Source organism: Lycium barbarum, chromosome 4 (assembly GCF_019175385.1).
Source record: "Lycium barbarum isolate Lr01 chromosome 4, ASM1917538v2, whole genome shotgun sequence".
Taxonomy (NCBI): Eukaryota; Viridiplantae; Streptophyta; class Magnoliopsida; order Solanales; family Solanaceae; genus Lycium; species Lycium barbarum.
The window spans coordinates 144,315,825-144,334,998 of NC_083340.1; the positions used below are offsets into that span (position 1 = coordinate 144,315,825).

General features: G+C 31.2%; 1 protein-coding gene across 1 annotated transcript; it reads left to right on the plus strand.

The window, feature by feature from the left end:
- Positions 1–9,303: 9,303 nt before the first annotated feature.
- On the plus strand, positions 9,304–13,346 carry LOC132638775 (protein SPEAR3-like). The gene is made up of 5 exons (XM_060355547.1): positions 9,304–9,814; positions 10,221–10,319; positions 12,227–12,294; positions 12,412–12,496; positions 13,014–13,346. The coding sequence occupies exons 1-5, from the start codon at positions 9,578–9,580 to the stop codon at positions 13,107–13,109; spliced, it is 585 nt and encodes a 194-aa protein (XP_060211530.1). The 5' UTR covers positions 9,304–9,577; the 3' UTR covers positions 13,110–13,346.
- The last annotated feature ends 5,828 nt before the right edge of the window (positions 13,347–19,174 follow it).

Genomic DNA, 19,174 nt, shown 5'->3' on the forward strand with positions numbered 1-19,174 from the left:
AGAATGAAGTGAAAAAATCATATTTTATAATACAAATTTCCCACGGAATATCGGTGAGAAAATTTCTGTTTTTAGTGGTGTAGCTATGTTGATTTTAATTCCATATACTTGATCCAACAATACTCCATTATTAATCTTTCGTACAAAAAAGTTTTATAAGAAATACCTAAATCTGTTAATATTATTAGTTCCTTGGTCTCAAACTCTCAATTAGTATGTGATTCTTTTTGTTTCTCAGGATTCAAACTATGTGAATTTTAATCAATATTTTAAAATAAATTTTTCATCATATTGACATGAAAAATGTTGTAATTTTTAGTACTTCCCGTATAGTTTTTGGATGTCTTTAAATTAATGTAATCAAATTTTGCTTCAAAAACTAGTCGGACTGATTCTCGATAAACGAAAAGTGTCATATGAATTGAAATAGAGGAAATTACTTGTTTTCGAAAAATATTTTTCACATGATTTCTACCTAACCAAACACACGGTCTTCATTTCTTTATTGAAATTGCCTTTCATTTCTTAACGCGTAGATCAGGATCAGGACTTTCTTTGTGGTTTCCAAGATTCCATTTTTACTTGTTAATTCTATGATATGATACAAGAATACATAGACATAGACTCATTTGGACTTAATTAATTGAATATTTTTAGTTTTATTTGTTTATTTATGATTTTTGGTCAATGCAAATGAAATTATTAATCTTCGATTCTATGGCTACTAAGTAAATATTTAGTGGCAGCAATCCTAACGAAAGAGATCTAGGAATCTCTAAAGTCCTTAGGATCAATAATGCACTAAATTATTTCTCTTGTTTGTAACATCTAAACTAATATATGCCCCCACATGACCACCAAGAAGTGTTGTGATAGGTTATGAATATGATCCCTAGATTTTTAATTAGAGGTTTCGAATTCGAGTTTTGGATATGAAATTTTTTTTATTAAGAGTTAAGGGTTGTCTCCCTTAATTTGGGTCTTACTTGACACATATCCAGACAATACAAGTACGAAATATAGGGGAACAAACCAAAAAAATATATGCTCCCACGTGATTCTACAATCCCAAGACCTATCAATATGACTATACAAAAATATTATACCTTCATTTGCATGCAAATCTTGTGAATGTGTTTGGTATTCATGTCAAATTAGGTGGGCGTGGGGTGATGTGTTTGGGAAATAAACTAATATATATAATTTAATTTCTGGAGAATTTTGTTTCTTTTCAGCTTCTTGTGGTCAATAAAAATTGATTTAAATATTTTGATAACCAATCATTCCACGAATCAAATTTCACTTAAAATGAAACTATATTTTATGTATTATATTGAAGCGATTATTAGACTCAATTTTGTTTCTTATAGCCACCGTTTTCAACAAATATAAAAAGATAGAGTTCTAATTAAACAAAAAAAGGTCCAATATTAACAAATGTTGAAAATTCTTCTAAATTCAACAGATTATAAACATCCACTTTTTGTTGAACGCCAAATATTACTACTGATTAATAAGAACATACAATCTAATTAACTCCATGAATTAGATTAACTTGTGTAGCACAAGTTGAATAGCACATTAAACTTGTGTAGTAAGAGAAATAGAGGAAAGCTTCTAAATGTATTTTATTTATTGCTATATTTTTGCTTTTCTTCTCGACAACATCAAGTCCTAATCACTAATAGTTGTCTGTCTTTTTGGTGCAGGTGAACTTAATTTCACTTATAAACACTTGATTAGTTCATTGAACAAGGCCTAGCTTATATTTTAAACAGCATATAGTATTGTGTTAATTAATAAACAGGCACTAAGATAACAGTTTAACAATTAGTGATGGCATGTACGATGGACAAAGGAAACAAAATGGACCACAACATCACCAATTAGTCCATTCAAAAAGAGGAAGTTAATAGGTACAAAGGAGCACCTTCCCAATTTTACCGTTTAACGATTGAAGTTATTCATCGTTAATTACCTCGTACTCTATTTTTTTTTTAAGCTTAGGTCATTATAGCTAACATCGACTTATATAATAAATAAGTGGCTATGAAGGTTGAAGTAAATTAAAGGGGACCTTAGTGTAGTTTGGTGGAGCCGTGGAGATGGATCGAATTTTAATTTGTTCAAAGCTCAATCTCGTAGCAGAAATTCAGATTAGATTAATTAAACGAGTTGAGTCAAAGGTTCATTTTATTTTATTTTCCATAGATTTTGTCGGAAATTTCATTGTATCACTGTATTCACCACGAGTTACTAATTAGTTTCACACGGAATTAAAATTAACAATCCATGGAAAATTTGTGCAAATTTTTTCATCAAATCTGTAGGAAACATTTCTTGACCGTTTGTTTTCAGTGGAATCTCGGAGATTTCTCACTGGTTTTTCATAGATATATCCATGGCAAATTGCCTAATTTCTAGTAGTGATTCGAGTCAGACCCATTCATATTTTTAAATTACTGAAAGTTGGAAATTCGGCCCCATGTTATATTGTACACATCATGGATGTCCAATTCGTGACGTGGAGAGAACATGTTGTGTCAATATATCCCCTAATATATATAGTATTGGTTAATTATCTCACGAACTAATTTTGGAGTTGAGTTATTCCGTCTAATATTAATTTTATAATTTACATGTTATATTCTTAATTTTCTCATAGAAGTGGGAACTCAACAAAGTTACATAAAAAATGTAATCCTAGACATGAAGAAACACAATGACCCTCAACTCTTTATAAGAGGGGTTTGATTAGTTTAACAACATTATTAACTAGAGTATCATTATTTTATTAGATTATGGTTGATATGATGTCTAGTTGGATTGACATGGAGGTGTTGGGTTATTCTCTTTTCTTATGTTTTAAAATATTTTTTCTCTTTCCAAGGGATTTTGTTTTGGAAATCCTGTAGAGTAATGTATACTGTAGTTTTGCATGTGCCCACAAATCTATAGTAGATATTCTCTTTTGTTTTTAAAATTTCCTTCCTAATTAATATTTTCAGATAATTGCAAGTTTGGTCCCTATATTATTAATAAATTTTACTTTTGGTCCTTGTAATACATATAGTGCACTATAATTAACCTTCAATTGATTAAAATATGTATTTTTGTGCCTTCATGTAGAAAATATAATTATTTTTTACTATGTTTAAAACTATATTACCGTCAAATATGAAGTAACAATAAAATTTTAACAAATATGAAACTATTAATCATTATGGTAAATTTGTGAGTATTCACGAGCAAAGTGATCAAATGTGAACAATTCAACTTATTAAAGGCTTAATGTGTTTAGTTAGATATCACAAAGATTAAAATCAGAATTATCAATAACGGAGGTACCAAATGTGCTGTGTTCTTCTCCAGATCAAATCATTACTTCTAACAGCTAGATCAAATCGCCACCTAATCAACATAATCCCTTTGTTTTCTCCTACGATTGCTTTATTTGTTTGTTTAGATTTATTATTGTACTTATTGATCCTTTGTTATAATTATTATGTTTTACGCCATAAAAAGATTAGGTTCTGCATAAGCATATTTTTTTAATCATGATTATGAATGAAAGAAAGGTGATTCTCTAATGCTATTAAAGTATTAATTACGCTTTATGAGACAAAGTTTGGGCTCTACATGTCTAAGCTAATCCACTTTTCACATTTTGCTAAGTAAATATTTTATTGTGATTTTGGAGCCAAAGAGAAAAAGGAATGAAAAGAGGCACCTTTATTGAAGCTAACCTGAAAAGAGAAATCCCTTAGCTATGTTCTCTTTATGTTTCCCTTCTGTCTAGAATTTCTAGGATAAAAATATTAAGGCATTATTCTCCATATTTAAATATTTTATATATATATATATAACCGGGGCGTCGGTCGCCGGCTCCCCTGTCATCAGGTCACCAACTTCCTTGACCTTCCGGCACTGGGCAGGCGTCAGCCCCTATACATGGTCTGATATATATATAAAATTCTAGGATAAAAATGTTAAGGCATTACTCTCCATATTTAAATTATATATATATAACCGGGGCTTCGGTCGCCGGCTCCCCTGTCATCAGGTCACCAACTTCCTTGACCTTCCGGCACTGGGCAGGCGTCAGCCTCCATACATGGTCTTATATATATATATATATATAATTCTAGGATAAAAATGTTAAGTCATTATTCTCCATATTTAAATTATATACATAAACACACATATATATATATATATATATATATATAGCAATTAAATTTTCAATGTATTTTGATTTGTTCCGGACAAGTTATTCATCATCTTTTTCAGGTTACTAATTCATACAATAGTAACACCACCACCACCAATAACAATAATATATATATATATATATATATATATATATATATATATATATATATATATGTGTGTGTGTGTGTGTGTGTGTGTGTGTGTGTGTGTGTCTTAAGCATAAATAAGTTGGGGTCGGATATATGAATTCCCAATTTTCTGTTTAAGCTCGAATCGTGCCATCATCATGCCACATAAAAATAGAAGTTTAATTAACGTAAATATTTGCTAATAATAATAATAATATTAGAGGTCCTCTATATACAAGACAAAACATATTCACAACTAGTAGATATGATCCATTTGAATATTTGTTTCTCCATTTAATCCTATCATTAGCTACAATACATGATAAATTCAGGTTACTAGTTAATCCATGTTAGAATGTTAACCTGTAAATTGTTTTTAAATAATCAAATTGCACTGATATTACATCGTTAGTACATAAACTTTAAACCCTTCATTCTCTACTTATATAAGCATCTCATTATTGGTGATGTTTGATATTTGATATTTGATATTAATAAGATGTACATTACAATAACCCTACGCAATCAATGTCTTCTAGCTTCAATCCAAAGATTTTTTTTTTTTTCAAATTTATATATAACAGTTTTTGTTTCTTGGTATTAGGGAATTTATGCTTCTTGAAGATTCTGATTTTAAGATTACCATCTTGATTGGTCGCAGTAGTCAGTCATAATCTTTGAATTTTATAATTATTATTAATTAATATAGTACTATCTTTATTGGTGTTAGGGCGTGGCTACTTCTTGGACGTAAGAAAACCACATTTTTATGGAATAATTAACCGTTTAATAATATACAAAATGATTTTTTAATAACTGAGATAGAAGACCCTATATTTTTTTAATATTTATAGATTGAGATCAAAGTTTGACTAGTAAAACTTGAAAAGCAAACGAAATATTATGCCTAATTGACTTCAGTGTGCATATATATAGTCACACACTTGCACGGATTTTATATCTAACGTTTATTATTCAAACTAAAGAAAATACCAGAATAAAATAGGAAAACTGCAAGTTCAAAGTAGTCGATTCTTTTTGTCTTTCATTTCTTATTAAAATCATCTTATTTAAGAGCTTAATTAAATCTCATATATAGGAAAATCCTCTCATAAGAGTGAATGTGAATAAATAAAGAATAATTGGACTAAGTTTTTTTCCCATTATTTTTTTGCTAAACCCTTGACCTGCTATAAGTTGTTCAATCTTGATATATACTGAGTAATTCATATTAACTTCAAGAATTGACCCTTAAAAAATGACATCTTTTGGAAAGACGACCATCTAAATATAAAAGCTAAATAAGGAAAAGAAAAGAAAAATTCAACAGAATGACATCTTTTTAAGGAATTGATGGTTTTCTTTGTTATAATTGCTTGCGTTCACATGTCTATTTAACAAATGAGATTATTCTCTCTTTTTCACTACAAAGCAACTATGACCCACAAATCACAGCGTGTAACAGCTCGATTTGATATGGTTTTGCATGCCAGCTCCCCTACCCTCCCCGAAAAATTATTTGCGCTCCATATTTATGCACTTTATGTATAAATATAGATACATATTTAACTTGTATGTCAATTTATTTTATCTTCATCAAGGGTTCCAGTGGCATGAACGAGACTCCTCTATCCTTAATCAAGATTTTAGGGTGCGACCCTGAGAATGGAAAACCTCACACGACTAGGAAGCGTTTTCCTATAAATGAACCTACGCCACGAAAATAGATTAATCGGAACCATATTGTCTCGGACTAGATATAGTTTATACGGAAAAAAGAACTGATTTTTTTAGCTTAACCACAGCTTAGTTATATGTGTTACTATCATTATAATTGCTACTCTTAAGATTAAATTACCGGATGCATGTAAGTATTTTTCAGCCCTATATTACTCCTATTATTTATTTATTTTCTTTATTATAGGAGTAATGGATAGTCTCACCAACATAGTTTACCTTAGATTAGAACTCGGATTCTGCAATAAATCCTCCAAATATGAAAACTTTGTTAAATAATACATTAATTACATTACAATTAAAAAATAAGGACAATCTATAAGGTCACCGAATTAATTCATCTCTCTCAGTGGAAAATCTCTATGAAGATCAGCTAATTAACGAGGATTTATGGATTTATTCATACTAATGTTTTTACGTTATTCTATAGAAGTTGCCTATAGAAATTGAATCTATAAAGCTGATAGATAAGTGCATTGAAGATAGGACTTGATCAAATCCACATCGATGGAAAGAAATTTTTCAGTAACGAGAGAATCACTGAATCAGACATGATCATTTGACAAATTACTAAATAACATTTTAAACTTGATTGCCTCTTACCTAAATCATAAATGATCTACCAACCAAATTCCTATAGATTTTCTCCCAAGTATTTTTCCGGAGCACATCATAATGAAATATTATAATTAAGATTATTAGGGTATGAAGCACGCTACTTGGATATTTATTTATTGTTTTGTAAATTTTAAGTTTAGAAGAATACAGTCAAACCTCTCTATAATGACAATGTTTGTCCGAAAATTTTATAGTTGTTATAGTGAGGTGCTGCTATGTATGTATACAGGGGCGATTTTAGGCCCTATTTTGGAGCACGTGAACACATGGTCTTGCCGTAAAACTAGGTTTTTTATGTATATATTTTCTAAAATTAGTATAATACTACCTACTGGAACACATACTACAAAAGACCAAATGGTGCACTTGGTTAAAAGTTGAGTTATTTACCTAGGGGACTAGGGATCAATTCCGGCTTAATACATTTTTTCTTATTTTTTTTAGTGGTGAACCCATGCTCCAGAAATTTTAGATTCACCTCTGTATGTATACTGACATTTGATGTTTAGATTTCATTTAGCTGTTATAAACAAAAGTATGCAATTTTTTTTTGTTGACTTTTTATGCTGGTATAAACGAAATAAAAAATACTTGTTAAATTTAAAATCCCAATTGATTTTCAATATTCATTAATTAAAAATTGAAAAGACTAATAAATTACTAAGAAATCCATAACTAGTTATACCATACCGATAAAGAATTAAAATCTAAGGAACATATGCACTTAAAATTAATTGACAATTTAAATTTTCAAGTTTGATGTAAGAATTCTAAAATTGTAGATTGTTCCAAAATTCCAGCCTCTTAGTAATAATATAACGTTTGAACTGACGAAGATTTTTGTTCAAACTTTCAACAAAAGGGAATTCAATAGCTTTCTGTTGAAGGCTGTGTAAGAGCTTAATAGTATAATTGAAGATTTTTAGATATTCGTACTTGAAATTTACTATGTACATGACATTAATGATGATTATCATAAATATTTTAATATTTTATTTTATAGATAATATATTTCTTACAAAATATTATTATACAATATTTGAGTGTGGTTGTTATAGAGTAATTTTACAAAGAGTGTACCCCTATAATGAATGCCATTGCTGCTATAGGCAGAATGTTGTTATAGAGAAGTAAAATAAAACATAAAAAATCGGTTCCGGAAAAAATCAGGCCGTCATAGTGAAATGCTGTTATAAGGAATGACAATTATAGAGAGGTTTGACTATATATTGTCAACTAGAAGGTTAGGTTTGATGTGAAAAGAAACTTCTTGACTAAATAATATAAAAGGGGAAAAGGGTAAACAATGCCCCTCTATTTTCGGAAAAGGGCTAAAAATATCCTCCGAACTAATTTTGGATCAAAAATACGCCTCCCGTCATTAATTTTTTTAAATATACCCCTGTCTTAACGGAAATCCGCAACATAACCCGATTTCATTTTTAAACCCGTTCCATTTAAAACCGACCCAACTAAATAAAAAACGCATATGGGTTGCCCGCTCCTGTGCCTAGTGGCTCCAGATGTAGGACTCGGGAACAAGTTGGTCGCATATGGGTTTCTTATGTAGTTTTGTCAGTTTTAAATGGAGCGGGTTTGAAAATGAAATCGGGTTATGTTACAAATTTTCGTTAAGACAGGAGTATATTTGAAAACTTTAATGACGGGAGGGGTATTTTTGACCCAAATTTAGTTCGGACGATATTTTTAGCCCTTTCCCAAAGTAGAGGGGCATTTTTTACCCTTTTCCCATCTAAAAATATAGAATTAGGGGTGGAGTTATACATTACATGTTTAATTGAATACCCTACGCTTAAAACATATACCTTGTAAATAAGAACAAAATAATATACATAAAAAATGTTGAATTCCCTGTGATATAAAGGGAGCTTTTAGTATAGCATGCATAGTGGCTCAAAAGGTATAAGTCTGAATTCCAGGTTTAATATTATTACAATGCAAATAATTATACAATTAGATAAATTAAAAGATAATTGAAGTAACTCCATTTAATTGCATTACTAGGAAACCATAAATAAATAATAAGCAGCCTATAGTAATAGAGAATAACTTTCAATAATGGTATACAAAAATAATGACTATTTTATCTTAGATCTTTTTTTCTTGTTAAACTTTCTGGCTTCATCACTGTGTAAAATTGCGGACATTTAGAAAGTAGAGTATTATTTCCTTTTCCCAAAAAACAAAAACAATAAGAATGAAAAGAATTTATACTATTAAAGATTGTGGTGGGATGGATATAATTTTTTTACCCTTACACTGACATCTCGCATTTGAACTCAAAATTCTAGTAGGAATCCCCTTTAATCGATTTAAATGCGGCACACATATTAATCGAGATCCCAGAACGAATGTCAAACAGAAAAAAATTATACAAATGCTAAAAGAGTGGGTAGAGGAAACGTGGGAGTGAAGCGCGTAAGGGAAGATATGATTTAGAATAATTGCATAAACTAATGAGTTTATGAGACAATCACTATCAAGTCGACAAAAGTCTATGACTAAGACAAAAAAATAATAGAGGTAACATTTTTATAGAAGTTCACAAAAATGAGCTAGCAAGCAAGCAAAAGTAAGGGCATAAAATCCAATTATATAAGGATAAATCAAATCAATCTCCATAAATCTAAATGAAATCTCATCCAGCGATGCAATTATTGTCATCTTTTTTTTTTTTTGAAAAAAAAAATACCCCTTTTGAAGATCTCTCTCTTTAACCTATTGATTTAGCCTTATAATGCTACAAAGTTTTGAGCAAAATCATCTCAATTCTTGAATCTTTCTTGGTTTCAATTTCTTTCTTCTTCATCTTCTTGATTCTCAAGTTTTTTATTTTTATTTTAAAAAAAAAAATTGAGAATATGGGCAGCAATTATTTTGGTGAACTAAACTTGGGAAATGAAAGATCATCTTCATCTTCATCAGGATCATCAAGAAAAAGCAAGAAAAACAATTCAGAAAAACCAAACAAGCAGCCACAAAGAGGACTTGGTGTTGCTCAATTAGAGAAAATTAGATTGCATAGTGAAATGGGTTGTGCTAATAATTATCTTCCTTCTCTTCACAACAATAACCCTTATGCCAACAATCTCACACAGGTAATTAATTTGCCTCTAATCTTGTTTATATCTCTAACATCTTCAGTGGCAGATCTAGTCATGAGTTTAACGTAGTTAGTGTTTTGAAGTCAAACCTAATATACATCTGCAAAAAGTTATGAATAGAGTATTTATCATAGTGCAATTTATCAACTCAAAACCCATATCGTCTAAATTTTGAATCCATTACGTGCACTCCCAAGTTTGTTTCAGAACTCATAGCATCTAAATTTTTTAATCCACCACTACACTCTCAAGTTGGTTTTCAGAATCCATAGACTTTAAATTTTTGAATCCGTCGCTTCACTCCCATAATTGTTTTCTTGCACTAGATTCTTGAGTACTCTTTGAGAATATTCAGGATTTTGATGAATTTTTTTTTTCTTTTGAATTTGTATATATGCAGGAGGATATGAGACTACAAACATCATACTCATCATCTTCATCTTTTTCATACTCAACATCCTCTTCTGCTTATGGTTTTCCCAACAACCAAGGCATTATGGTATGTAATTGAATATTAGTTCAAAGGTTTTTTTTATTTTTTTTTATTTGTGATTCCAATAATATGGGAGATGTCCCAAAACATTACGGAGTGTTATGTACTAAGAGAATGCCTTATACTTCTTGTGGAGATGTCTAGATCATTTCTTGTTTTTCTTTTTTGGGTTGTCGTCAATTCTCTCTTGTTTATCTTAAAGAGAAATACTCTTGGTGTTATTAATAAAATTCTTTCTGATTATCTGATAATCCGGATTAACCCTAGATACATGCTTGCTTTAGATTTCTTCATATTTTGCAGAAGATACACAAAGAATGAGATTCTTCTATTTTGTTTCCTTTACTTTTTTTTTTCTTTTACTTTTTTCCTTTAGAAACCCTTTGAGCTTAAGGAGGATCTTTCTTCTCCTAAACTTGTCCATATAGTAGATAAAAACATTGAGCACTGGTTGTATAGCAAATATAAGTAATTTAAATGAGTAAATAGTGAAAGAGAATTCTAGTCTGTGTATTTGGAGGATATTTATGCACTTCTACCCTCATTTTCCCTCTTCTTGGAGGTATTTTATAACACTCGCTCCATTTCATTTGATGTGTCTTTGTTTGACTGAATACAAAGTTTAAGAAAGTACGACAAAAGGTCATATATACCCCTGTACTATCCCAAAATAATTGTGCGTATCCTCCGTTTGCTTTTTCGATGATATGTACCCCGCCGTTAGCGTTTTGGTCATATATACCCTCGCGTCTAACAGTTCCGTTTAACAGGGACACGTGGCATGATCTCACGGGTCCAACCATTTTTTTTATTTAATCTAATTTATCATAAATAAAAAATTGAAAATTAGAAAGTCTAATCTTTGGTGAAGCTCCACCACCGGCATCCGACGACTGCAACGGTATATTCATGGATCCAAAATTAAACTCACTTTGAAATCTGCCCATAAGGTTCATGAACTCTACAATTAGATTCTTGCATACGAAAATGGTGGCCCAAAAAAATTCAAAATGGTGAAAAATTTGTTGGAATAAATTGTGTATTGATAATTGAATGTAAAAATTGTAATTAAAGCTTGTCTTGAAAAGCTGGAACGTGAAGAAAAAACAGAAACTCCATGGACATCCATTAATGAAACTTGAAGCTTCAAGTTCAAGTTTTGGGTTTCTTCATATGAGCTTTGTTTCTAGTGAATGTTATTGAAAAAGATTGGTTAAATCTTGAAGAATTGATATATGAAATTTGGGATAATTTGGTGGGTTTTTGGGTGAATTTCAGTTGAAAATTAGTTGGAGGAGAAGAAGAAATCCCACATTTTGAATTTCAGAAATAGCCACATTTTTAAGAAATAGCCCTTTCTGGTTTAAAATATTTTTTTAATGATAAATTAGATTAAATAAAAAAAAATGGTTGGAGTCGTTGAGATCGTGCCACGTGTCCCTGTTAAACGGAGCCGTTAGACGCGGGGGTATATATGACCAAAACGCTAACGGCAGGGGTAAATATCATCGAAAAAGCAAACGGAGGATACGCACAACTATTTTGGGATAGTACAGGGGTATGTATGACCCTTTGCCGAAGAAAGTAAGATCGATCTTTGAATCTTATGATCTATCTACAGTTTCATTTTATGTGTCTTAATTTGACTGATCACAAAGTTTAAGAAAGTAAGGTAGAGTCTTGAATCTTGTGACCTGTGTGCAGTGTACCGAAACACCCTTTGAATCTTATAGTCTTAAATATGTGAATGTTGGAAATATTTTTTTTTTTTTTTAAAACAAACTGAAAAAAAAAAAAAAGTAAAGACACATAAATTGAAATAGAAAGTATTTGTTTTCTTGTAATTTGTCTTTTTTACTTCACATTTTAATTCTGCCCATAACAAAACTCTTTTGACTCACTCAAAATTTCAGATGGGAATGAGTGGCATTGAAGGAGCAAATATCAGATATGGAGATTCTCAGCCTAGTTCTAGACCAAGGTACTGAAAAATATCAATGGACGATTTTAACTGTTTTCTCAATTTATTAATCTCCACAAAATATTGTCATTATACTTGTCTCAAATGATTCTAACTACTTTTTGTGGTTAAATTCAGTACTTGGCATCCCGGCACAGTATATGAGCCTCAACATTATGCTCAACCAAACATGACTAGACATCTCCATACCATGCAAGTAGAGGTATTTTTCTTGTTAATCATTAATTCCATGTATCATAATTTACAAGTTCCTTTTTTTTTGGTTTCGCACACAATGTCCGGTACCTATTTTGGGGCCCCAACTTATCCAGATACGTGTTGCATAAGGCCATTGAAGGGGAAAGCGCTCTCTACTGAGATTTTTTTTCTTCATTTTGAGGGCTCGAACCTGAGAACTCTAATTAAGGATGGAGGGATCTTGTCCATCCCACCCCAAAACATTGTAATTGTGCGCTTGGGCTATTTTTCAGCCATGTAATTGAAAATAGCTACTATCATGGAAGTTTCAATTTCCATAAATGAAACTTCATGATAATATCCTGGAATTTCACCTGTGAAATTTGAAACTTCACGGCAATAGCTACATTTCAATTACACGGATTGAAAGTTTCTTTGTTAAAAGATATTATCCCACCATAATCATTGGTGGTGCAATTAATTTCACGTTAATGCATTAATAGAACTGATTGCAAATTTTGTTTGGTTAATTTATTTTATAGGATTCAATGGAAAGGAGGAGAAAGAAAGACAGAAGTGACTCTATTGGTTCAAGTAATTCTGAAGAGTTAGATTTGGAGCTCAGACTTTCCCTTTGATCTACTATTACTATGGATTGAATATATGTTACGATACTTAGCTAGTAGTTTTGAAAAATAGAGAAGCACCCCTTGGTTTGGATTTTGCAAATGTTGCACCAGTTTTGTTTAAGCAACTTATTGAAATTCAGCAGTCTTTTTTAGAGACAGGAAAAAAAAAAAAAGCAAAAAAGTGTAAGAAGGGAATTGATTTTCCATGGCATGTGTTATAATACCATTTTAATGGAAGGAATTATCTCTTATTGGGACCTTTGTACAAATGGTCTTTTTTGTGTCCATTATTTAAATTATTTCTCTCGTTAGCTAGTGTAGTGAGCTAAATTTGGTTTGCAAAAAGAATAATTCATCCAACTTCTTGTAAAGGGATAAAATTCAAAAATAGTTACTTTTCGGCCATTGTGATTGAGAATATATATAGCCATTGTCAGATAATTTCAAATTCTACATTAAATGATATTATCATGAAGTCTCACCAGTAGAATTCGAAATTCTACGATAATGGCTATTTAAAAGATAAAAAGGAGATTGGAAAGTAGCCGGTGGATGCTATTTCTCCTTTTAAAGGTAGACTCTAGCCTATTGAGCTAACGTAGACAGGATTCAATAAAGGCCGTAGCAAATAATCTCATGTCATTGGGGTATCTATATGAAGCATAAATCATCTCCAACCATATTTTCTTTAATTATTCTTTTTTTTTTGTGAATAAGTAATTTAGATTCATGATTTCAGAATGTCACATTATTATTGACCTGTTCAACTTTATAAAAGAAGGAAGCTAGATGGATGAATTTGGTGCTATGTTGAAAACCAAAGTTTTTCCCCTTTAGGTAAAAAAGGGAACAAATCTTTGCGGTTTCCTCATTTTTGTATGCATCTTTATGGACCTTTTTGGTGTTAAAGATGTTTTTTTGATTTGGTACAATGTATTAATGGTCATAATTCAAAACATGTTAATGTCAAGAGGCTAATTATATCTTGACATAAATCCTATGATAGCTGTTGGAAAAGGATTTGGCTCCTCTCCATTTCTCTTCTCTCCATTTTCCCCTAGTTCCTATTTAGATTAGTGACACTTGTCCTATTTACATATTAATGGTCCAGATTTATTCAACTAATCAATAATCTTAATCATGGTTAATATACCATTGTTCTAGGGGGGACAAAAATACCCTCCAACTTTGGTAAGAAATCTTCCGCTCCAAAAATATCACTTTCAAAAGTTTTTACCTTAAGTAAATTTAAAGTATTTGCGTGGAAAGTACGGAACACTGAATTTGGTTGTTGATAAGTATACATGCACCATTTTCATATTTGTTCTATGTTAAATGGTAGAGTTATGACTTCCATTTAATTTCTGTTAATTGGCAAAGTTATCTAGCTTTTGAATTTTTTTATCCAATGATAGTTTATAGCATAACAAGAACTCCCAAACCGGAGATAATCATGTTAAATTTTTGAAAATTTATAAAAGAAATTTGTTCAACTTATTTTTTTTTAAAAAAAATGGTGACAACTTCCGCTAAAGAAGCAAATAGGTTACATGTAATTATCTTCATCTAGGATTTTATTAAGGGTGCTTATCATTCTTCTAATAATAGCTTTACAGATGAAGATTTCTTACCAAAGTTAGAGAGTAATTTTTTCCTAGCATAAAGGCATATTAACCATGATTAAGATTATTGATTAGTCAAATAAATTTGAACCATTAATATGTAAATAGCACAAGTGTCACTAATCTAAATTGGAACTTGGGGAAATTGGAGAGAAGAGAAATGGAGAGGAGCTCAATCCGTTGGAAAAGATAAAGTTTAAAGAAAATCGTACCTTATTTGTTATGATCGTAGAATTCATGAAACACTTTAATTTGATTTTGAAAACTTAATATACTGACAAACTTAATCCTGACTTACTATAATTAGATTAGATATTAAATCTAATGTAAGGGCCATTTAACAGTACAACTCTCCACCAATTCACTAGGGTTTTCTTACATTATTTTGCATAATCCTCACTTCATAACTAGTTTTTGGAATTGAGTCAGACTCAATGTCCATTCGTTCAAATGGTAAATCATACAGAGAACAAAACCCATCTCATTTATTGGTTTACCCAATATTAGGCTCCCATATTATATTGTTCACGCTACAGTTGGCAGGCCTGGAAGCTAAGTATGGGATTGTTAAGTTGTCCCACATCATGTATAGGATCGATGTGGATTGATCTCCTTATAGGGTTTTGGCTAATACTCACCTCATGAATAAGTTTTTAGGGTTGAGTTAAGTCCAATGTTCATTTCTCCACATCCCTGCTCGACCCCATTTCGATATTACATTGTTTGGCTTTATACACACACCCTATTAATTCGAACTTGCGCTACGTATGGCTAATTGAAGCAAAAAAGTTTCCTCCGTTTACTGTTCACAAGGCGAAATATCTCATCATATGTGGAGGGATTTTATATATCCCATCACACTTCTTACCAACCCATATTACGCTGTTACTTAAATACTAGACAAAACTCAAGACATTTCTGAAGCAATAACCAATAATTCTTGATTATGACCAGGCAAAACTTAATGGTCTGTCAGGCATTTAAATTTGTTAATTAATGTGAGTTCTGATTGTGATAATTGACTAAAGTTAGCTCCATAACAGCTCACAATTAATTAGCTTTACATAGTACCACGTCGGGTTTTAGTCAACACTTGTCATTTCCATGCCATAAATAATTTTAGTTCTTAATTTGTTCTCTAGATCTGCAGCCACTATATATATTCATATATATTCTTTGATGTCATGAATCAGAAAATTAATTTCACAAGATTTGCATGAGCTGTATACTACTACTTTAATTATGTACTCATTTTTCGAAACAGATAGTCAGATACTAATATATATGCTGAGTACTTAGAGAGATGATAACAAGGAATTAAATTTTCACCTCTTTATAAATCATTTATAAGGAATCTTCATACATACGTATGTTGTCCAAGACATGCTTGATATATAATCTTAATAATAAGTTACTTTCCATTTAAACAAAAAACAAAAGATTTTCATTTTCATGTTTTATTTGATATTGTTGACATAAGTTGCTTTTTATGTGAAAATGCCTCTTCCAGCCTTCCGTATGTTTCCCCTCTCTCTATATATAATACTCCCCGTGATTTAATTTATGCGGTACTGTTTGATCGCTACATAATTTAATAAATAGAAAAAGAGCTTTAGAATTTTTAGTAATCTTAAACGTGTCACAAGATTTATGCAACTATAAAATTTGGTAATTCCACCCAGAAAATGAGTCAGAATTTGAAGTTTATAGGTTCTATATTATTTTTTTAAGTTACCTGTTCTACATTAATAATATGTACGTATGCAAAAAAATTTTTATTTAAAAAAATATAAGATTTGAACCAAAATACTAATTTCAACACTCACAGTCACACTCTAGCTTCGTCCCCGATACCACCAAATGTGCTGCTTAACTACCCTAATGATTTTTGACTCAAGTTTCTAGTATAATAGGTGGGCTTGTAAATTAGGCCTTCAAATTCAAACTCCAGGCTGCACTCCTTAAACTATCCATTAGGTTGGGCCACTTTTAAGCAGAACGAGGTAGGAAGCTTTAGTAGCCCAATTCAAATGACAATAATGTTACTTCCTTTGTCCCAATTAATGTGGTATATTTTTTTAGGCAATTTGCACGATTTCCCTTACTTTGGGGTGGTCTTTAATTTTTTTCTTCATGTAAAATATCCCGAGATTCTGGGTTCGAATTACGGCTCAGTCAGAAAAAGATCGTGAGGCATAATTTCGTAACAAAAGTAGGTCTACTTAGGCAAAAATTAGGCCTTTGTAGAATTCCAGCAGAGTTAAAAAAAAAAAAAAAAAAACTGCCTTGCAAAATTTCGCAAGGGAAACTTTTGCCTTAAGGCAGAATTTTCGCGAAGCGTTGCCCTGTGAAATTGGCTTTTTGTTTTGACTGAACGGGGGTTCGAACCCAAAACCTCGGAGCATTTTCGACCACCTTTTTAAGTGACGGGGAAAAAAATTAAAGACCAGAACCTTTGAAGGACAATCCGTGCAAAAAAAAAAAAGAAGTATTTTCTTGAGGGAAAGAACGTTGTTGCCCCCTGAAAACAAAATAATTACCCGCCCATATCCCTTTTATTTTCACGTCCCTAAAACTATTTAATTGAAATGCCCCCAAATTTATGATACCAACATGGTATATAAATATGTTCATTTATTAAGAAAACTCACTTTTCAAAAAAAAAAAACTCTCGAGATACCATCATCTTATATGCATATACTGTGGTGGTATCATGGAGGACTGCTTCAGTTCTTCAATTATACACTCACACTCCTTAGTCTTCCGTGATACCATCGTGGTACATAAATAAACTGAGATGATATCATGGAGCACTACTTCAATCATTTTCTTAATCCTCCATGATAACATCATGATATATAAATATATTGTGATTGTATCATGGAGGAATGGTTTTGGATGAGGGCGTACTCGGATAAATATTTTCGGTCGATTGGGTAACAAGCGAAATTAGTTTAGGAGGGGGCGGGGCTGGTAAATATTTTACATTTTTGGGTTATTTTGTGTTGTTTTTCCTATTTTCTTTCTAATCAATCCCAAATGACACACCTGTTTATTACAATATTATTTAATTTTAAATTTTTTACTTTACCCTTAATGAGATGATAATTTATAACTATACAAATGTTTATGACTTGTTTTAGACTATAAGTCTTAAAAGGCCTCTTTTATTTTTTAAACTTCATTCTCAGTCAAATACCGGCACATAAATTGACACAGAGTGAGTATAAAATTGACCTGAATCTCATATTACTTGACTTGACTAAAATTGTGATGTGATTAACTTCAATTTTAAATCTTATAGTTAACGTCAAAAACTGATTTTGTTTATTCTATTACATCTATTGTTACGATTCTTTGCAATGGATAGATATATCTATTGCAATAGTCTCAAATGCCAAATTCCTCTCCCTTGCACTTGACGTTTTTAAGTGCCGAACTCAGAGCTCACGAAGTTGAAATTCGAGTTCACTTCGTCCTGCGATTAGCAGGTCCACAAAATGCACAAAGTATGAAAAAACATCTTCACACATACAGTGAGAAGAAGTGAAGTCAAGGAGTTTTAACATTTATGATAAATACATAAAAAATAATTTGAACATTGTATATAAATGTTTCGCCGAAGGGGATTCTAACCCCCTAAGCTCCACCTGGCTCCGCCCCTGCACATATATCTTGTAATCTTTTTAACCGAAAATACTTTATTCTCATGCAAAAATATTGATCTATTACGGTCTCTCATGTGGTAATATTTGAATTTCATATTATTAATAAATTTAAAAACCAAAATTTTTACCTAAAATGTGTGAAATGTAGAAGTACTGCCATACAGGAAGATGTAGTAAAAACTTATCCATATTCAGTGTTTACACTAAACAAATTAGTTTAACCTTAAGAGTGAAGAACAAATTAAAGTAATACAAATTCATATCAATAAGCAGATATTTTACGTTTTTCAGTTTCCAGAAGTTTATTTTCGGATACAGAAAAAATAATATAAAGACCGGCAGAAAAGTTTTTACCCAAGAAGTAGATCGTAATCCATATCGAACCACACGAAAAAAAGGCAAAGTTTTGAGAATAGATTGGGATCAGTCTCATTCGCTAACTGTTTATATAGTTCCCTCAATTCAAAGAATGATGTTAAGTAAGGTCTGCACGTCTTAATTAGACCTAATATATATAATTGTGAAGTCCTTGTAGAATTGATCACTTCTCATATTGGACCATATATAGCCAACTTGCTATCTCAACATCTTTTAGTCTCATGCACGTCATTCAGAACCCCAAAAATCTAATTCACATTTTCAAAATAATTAATGTAATGCCATATGTCGCAGGGAAGAATTTATCTAGCTAGTTAGCTTTCAGAACACATGAGTATTATTTTTAGTAGAATTTCCATGTATATTCCAAGTTCAGATTTAGGTAAAATAAGTCTTAATTAGTGTG